The sequence below is a fragment of the Oreochromis niloticus genome, linkage group LG5 (genome assembly GCF_001858045.2).
Source record: "Oreochromis niloticus isolate F11D_XX linkage group LG5, O_niloticus_UMD_NMBU, whole genome shotgun sequence".
NCBI classification, from domain to species: Eukaryota; Metazoa; Chordata; class Actinopteri; order Cichliformes; family Cichlidae; genus Oreochromis; species Oreochromis niloticus.
The window spans coordinates 16,261,506-16,267,102 of NC_031970.2; the positions used below are offsets into that span (position 1 = coordinate 16,261,506).

The 5,597-nt window shown below is 37.4% G+C and overlaps 1 protein-coding gene across 1 annotated transcript; it reads left to right on the forward strand.

The window, feature by feature from the left end:
* Positions 1 to 891: 891 nt before the first annotated feature.
* LOC100711209 (green-sensitive opsin) lies at positions 892 to 4,714 on the forward strand. The gene is made up of 5 exons (XM_003448346.5): positions 892 to 1,630; positions 1,746 to 1,914; positions 3,430 to 3,595; positions 3,854 to 4,093; positions 4,308 to 4,714. Exons 1-5 carry the CDS (start codon positions 1,246 to 1,248, stop codon positions 4,404 to 4,406), a joined length of 1,059 nt encoding a protein of 352 aa, XP_003448394.1. The 5' UTR covers positions 892 to 1,245; the 3' UTR covers positions 4,407 to 4,714.
* The last annotated feature ends 883 nt before the right edge of the window (positions 4,715 to 5,597 follow it).

The following is a 5,597-nucleotide window of genomic DNA, read 5'->3' on the forward strand; positions in this document are numbered from 1 at the left end:
AACGAATGACACCCTTGGTTGCAGGCCAGATTATAAAGTGTTACAGTTTCTTTCTGCTTTAAACTACAAAATAAGTTTAATTGGTTTTCATGTTTGTAAATTATTATTATTATTATTATTTTTGTCAGAGAGGATGAATGTAATAATTTAGAGTCCTGTGTTGTGAATGGGAATGTGTCCCGTGAAAAGAAAGAAAGAAGAATGCACAAGCCATCTATTTAAAACATTTACAGTATGTTGGCATTGTTGGCCTTTTACAGCATGTCCTTTTTTCTTCTTCTGGTCTTTTTGTATTTTCTTTTTGTACAAAAAAAGTTAAAAAATTACTTTGTATTTGCTTTCTGATGACCAGTGAGTGCATTATGAAAGAAGGTGGAAAAGGAAGCAACTAGACTAGGGCAGACTAATGGGACTAATCAACACGGCACTGCGACGTGTGGGCGTACCCATTCTATTTCCAATTTCAGGACACAGGCACAAGTTCAGCATTGGTAAATCACTGAGGTTTGTGGGTCACTGTATCAAAACACCGCCTGATATAGTGTTTCAAAAAGTGCTGATGACTTGAAAAGGAGTTGTGAAAAACATATTTTATAAATAAACTGCAAATATCACCTGCCAAGGTTTGCAACACTCTTGTGTGTGGACCAGGTTGAGTCTGCCCACTAAGAAATTGTGTGGAAAAACTTTGTGGACACGAACTTGGAAATTTTATATAAATGTCACTTACTGCTAAACTCCCACATTGGAGTTGCACTCCAATTTCTTTCTTTCTTTCTTTCTTTCTTTCTTTCTTTCTTTCTTTCTTTCTTTCTTTTTTTCCATCATTTATTTAAAATATATAAACTCCTGAAGTCTGAAGCTCAGCCTATGCTAAAGTTGTGACAGAAATTTGAGATCGCCAAGAAATTCTGTCTTGTTTATGAAAGCAATGGTCTACGAGTAAAACGCTCCCAGTTTAAATGGGAGAAACAGGTAAAAGCCTACTCTCAATGACCTAGTGACCATCATTTGGTAACAGTCATGGTTTTAATTACTAAATGCTTCCTAAGAAAATGTGGAGAAAAAAAAGGATCACCAAGTAACAAGTGATTATACTCAGAGATTATGGGCTGAATTCTCAGATCCTCTTAGCTCATCTTCATCATCCCCTGGGGGCTATATAACTGTGGCTGCTCAGTGGTGTTTAAGAAGTTAGAAAGCAGACTCTACTGCATTAACAGTACTCCAAGGAGCTTAGCAGAGATGGCTTGGGATGGAGGACTTGAGCCTAATGGCACAGAGGGCAAAAACTTCTACATCCCCTTGAACAACAAGACAGGACTCGTGAGGAGTCCTTTTGAATATCCGCAGTATTATTTGGCAGATCCATGGTTCTTCAAATTGCTTGCTTTCTATATGGTTTTCCTCGTCATTACTGGATTCCCCATCAACTTTCTGACACTGCTGGTCACCGCTCAAAACAAGAAGCTCCGACAACCTCTCAACTTTATCCTGGTTAATTTGGCAGTGGCGGGACTGATCATGGTCATGTTTGGATTCACAGTCACCATTTATTCTTGTCTCAATGGCTATTTCTCCTTGGGTCCTTTGAGCTGTGCTATTGAAGGATTCATGGCTACAGTTGGAGGTAAAGTTTTGGAATTTCATGCAGATTTAAGAAACTGTAAGAATCAGCTCAGTGCTTATTTAAAAGGTGATTTAAAGGTTCTCATCATACATCCCGCTCTCTTTCCTCTCAACAGGTCAGGTATCTCTGTGGTCTCTTGTAGTTCTCGCTGTTGAGAGATACATTGTGGTCTGTAAACCCATGGGAAGTTTCAAGTTTACAGCTACTCATGCAGGAGTGGGATGTGCTTTTACCTGGATCATGGCTATGTCCTGTGCTGCCCCCCCATTGCTTGGCTGGTCAAGGTACTGAGATATTTACTCAAATGTGATTACAGTATTCTGTCCACATCTGGAAAGGCAGTCAAGGAGAATTGAAGTGTCTTTTATTTTAGTCGTTTCAGTCTAATTCTGAGAAATGTAGTTGTTCCAGATGAGATGATAATATTAAATGCCCAAAGCTTGAATTATAAAAAGCTGAAAAGCATAAATTATCATTAATTCATAAGACATCAGTTTACACGTACCCCAGCTTTTGTTAATTATTTATGTCCTCTGTTTGTGCAAAGGAAGTGCTGGAAAATAGAATAGAATAGAATAGAATAGAATAGAATAGAATAGAATAGAATAGAATGGTATAGAATAGAATAACCCTTTATTGTCATTGTACATGTGCAACCAAATCGTGGTTGTACACGAACTGTGCTAGAATAAAGACAGCAGGAATAAAAATGATAAATATATAGAATCTAGAGCAATGCGTACAAAAATAAAATACTTGAAAAAATAAGAGGACAACTTGCATAAATGGTAATATTCTAACAAAACAAAACCATAAACAAACACACAAACAAACAACAATAATGATAAAAAAAGAAGTAACAAAGGAGCAAAAGAAATAACAAAGAGAAGTAATAAAGGAAAACAAACTTAGACTGCAACAGGCTCAACTTAAAGCAGCACAATGAACTCAAAAATCTGAAGACAAGAACTAGACACTTCATGTAATACATGGATGGATGAGTGAAAGCATAGCAACCAGCAACTGCAGCACATCTGTGGGAACATCTGCAGCGTCTGAATGAACTTTCCAAACTAGTTTTTATTTCCATTGTAGAAAGATTCACACGTGTGTGCTTGACTACAAAATGAGTCAAAAAGTTAAAAGAAATGACATAAAAAATACAGTTACTCTCTGCTTTTGTTTGAGGAGACATTGTTTTTCAGTAACAGCTGGAAGAGCTAAGGCTATCTAAAGCGTTTGATTGATAGTCAACCCTCCACAGGCGGTTCCCATTTTAGCTGTGTTATTTACAACACTCGAGGTACATCCTGTCTCAGCTTTGATGTAATACTAACAAAATTATATTAAGATACTGTTTCAAACCATATACATGATAATGTTCCATAGCCCAGTTTGTTCAGCTTTTTTTAGTTTAAATCAGTTGATTGCTTGCTACTTTCTCTGAATGTACCTGAAAAACATGTATTGCCTACATATAATGTGAACCTCTGATTGAAGCATTGCTGTAACATTTCCAGAGAATATGTATATTTGGGATTTAAACTACTTCTGTTGATGAAGATTTGCTGAGTGAAACATTTCTTCCTCCTGTTCTACTTTTTGAGAAGTTCTGTGGATGACACAGAGGATTTACGAGCAGCCTTGGCACCGGTTTAATAAACGTTTAGCCTTTGCAAATCTCATGGAGGCTGGCATCTCTCCCTTTGAGGTGATATCATTCACTTCAACTGGTGGATGCTACAAACCTTTTTTGGACCTGATACTCCATATTCATCTAACATTTTTTGTGTTTACAGGTACATTCCTGAGGGAATTCAGGTTTCCTGTGGACCTGACTACTACACTCTGGCCCCAGGATACAACAACGAATCTTATGTCATGTACATGTTCACCTGCCACTTCTGTGTCCCTGTCTTCACCATCTTCTTTACCTATGGAAATTTAGTCTTTACAGTGAAGGCCGTAAGTGATGTGTATTTCAATTAAATGTTGTGCTTCTATATTCAGATGTTTGGGGGTTTTTTTGGGTTGTTGTTCAGAATATTAAGGCAATGTTAGAGATTATCTCCAACAAAACAAACATCCCTACCTACTGACATTTTGGTCACATATTTGAAGTGATGAAAATACTGATCAGCTTTCATGACCATGTCGTCACAAAGTTTTAGCATCAACACTGAAATAAGCACAGACATTATCTAATGATTTCTTTCCCTACAGGCTGCATCCCAACAGCAGGACTCAGCTTCTACCCAAAAAGCTGAAAAGGAAGTGACACGCATGTGCATCCTGATGGTTTTGGGCTTCCTCTTCGCCTGGACCCCATATGCTTCCTTTGCTGCATGGATCTTCTTCAACAAGGGAGCTGCATTCACAGCCACAGCCATGGCTATCCCTTCTTTCTTCTCAAAGAGCTCAGCATTGTTCAACCCCATCATCTACATCCTGATGAACAAACAGGTCAGTTTATTATTATGATCCTGCAACTCAGCAGTTATAGGTCCTCATAGCTGCATGCAGTTATATTGTAATGTCTTATAAACCATGTTTTAATAGTTTTAATGGCAAATATTTATTAGATTCAAGCTCATTTACTGGATTCTTTGCTTTGGGATGATCACAAAGTCATGTTTCCTTCATTCTTTTCTTTTTCTTCATTTTATCCCCATTATAGTTTCGTAACTGCATGCTTTCAACAGTTGGAATGGGTGGTATGGTTGAAGATGAGACCTCAGTATCAACCAGCAAGACAGAAGTCTCCTCTGTTTCTTAAAAATAATACCTACATATCTCCAGCCATACTCCTTCCTGACTTTTCCCTCATTCTGAATGACTGTCTTGACATGGACATGAGAAAATGGATACAAGCTAATTTTCATCATTCGTTATTATTGTATGTGAAAACTTGACTCTAAATTTATTTTTGAAATGTTTGGATGGTGGTGGGATAAAAATCCCCTTTGTATATTTGTGACATAAAGAGGTTTTCGAATATATTAGCCTCTGTCATGATATTCTGTAAATATTTTATAAACAAAAAGCCTAGGAATAATATATTAAATGCATGCATGAAAAGATTTATTACTTGGTTGTTGTCTTCATTTGAACAGTTCCACAATTCGTCTGTAGATTTTATCTGAAACCATTGAGAGATGCAGATGTAGAGTCGATGTAGATTAGATGTTGTTTATATCTTGTAAAATGTTTATAAAAAGTACAGGAACAATTTGTTTCTGTAGGTTCTCAAGGTCATGACAGTCACTAGACAAGTGCCTAAAATGAAGGTAGCTGGATTTCTTTTTGGTTCCTGTTGACAGTTCTATTCTCATCCAAGAGCCTTCTTAAGTGTAAAAAACAAAAAAACAGATAAAAAGTCACAGCTATTTAGCTCCTGCTGGAGTTGTCCACTTGGAGATGGTCCTCAGACTTACTTACCCACTTACATGATTATAGGGTGGCTATAATCATGTAAGTGATTAGTATCATTCTAAGATTTGAGAGAGTAAAGGAGACCATCTACGTCCAGCCATTATTGAACAGAGGTGTTAGCCTGTAACAGCTATCAGCCATTCAGTCTTGAGAACCCTTCCCAGTTGATTCAATGCCCATTCACACCATTTCCCATCTATATCCTCCTCTTCTGTCTTCTGCCAACAGCAGAGGGGGCAGTCATTGTTAACCTGGGCTTCGACCTGCCCTTTATGATGCAATCCTCCTTATTTATCTAGACCTTGGAACAACACTAAGAATACACTAGTTAATGGCCCTGATGGCTGGGTCAGAAAGAATCACTTAAAGCAATGCTAAATAAACAATAAGATTGTAGGAAAACAGGCATTGTTTGTTTATGTATTTGTATGAATACATTTTTTTATGAAAGCCACTAGGAGCAACTGAAGAAGTGCGTGCAACATCAGAGCTGCAGGTTTCTGGTAGTGAAGTAAATGACAAGTATGATTTAGGT

What these genes read in the sequence shown, in the direction of transcription:
- LOC100711209 (XM_003448346.5), top strand. Translation starts at nt 1,246, where the DNA reads ATGGCTTGGGATGGAGGACTTGAGCCTAATGGCACAGAGGGCAAAAAC. An exon ending in CCATTGCTTGGCTGGTCAAG is followed by an intron (nt 1,915 to 3,429) that starts GTACTGAGATAT and finishes TTGTGTTTACAG; the next exon opens with GTACATTCCTGAGGGAATTC. An exon ending in ACATCCTGATGAACAAACAG is followed by an intron (nt 4,094 to 4,307) that starts GTCAGTTTATTA and finishes TCCCCATTATAG; the next exon opens with TTTCGTAACTGCATGCTTTC.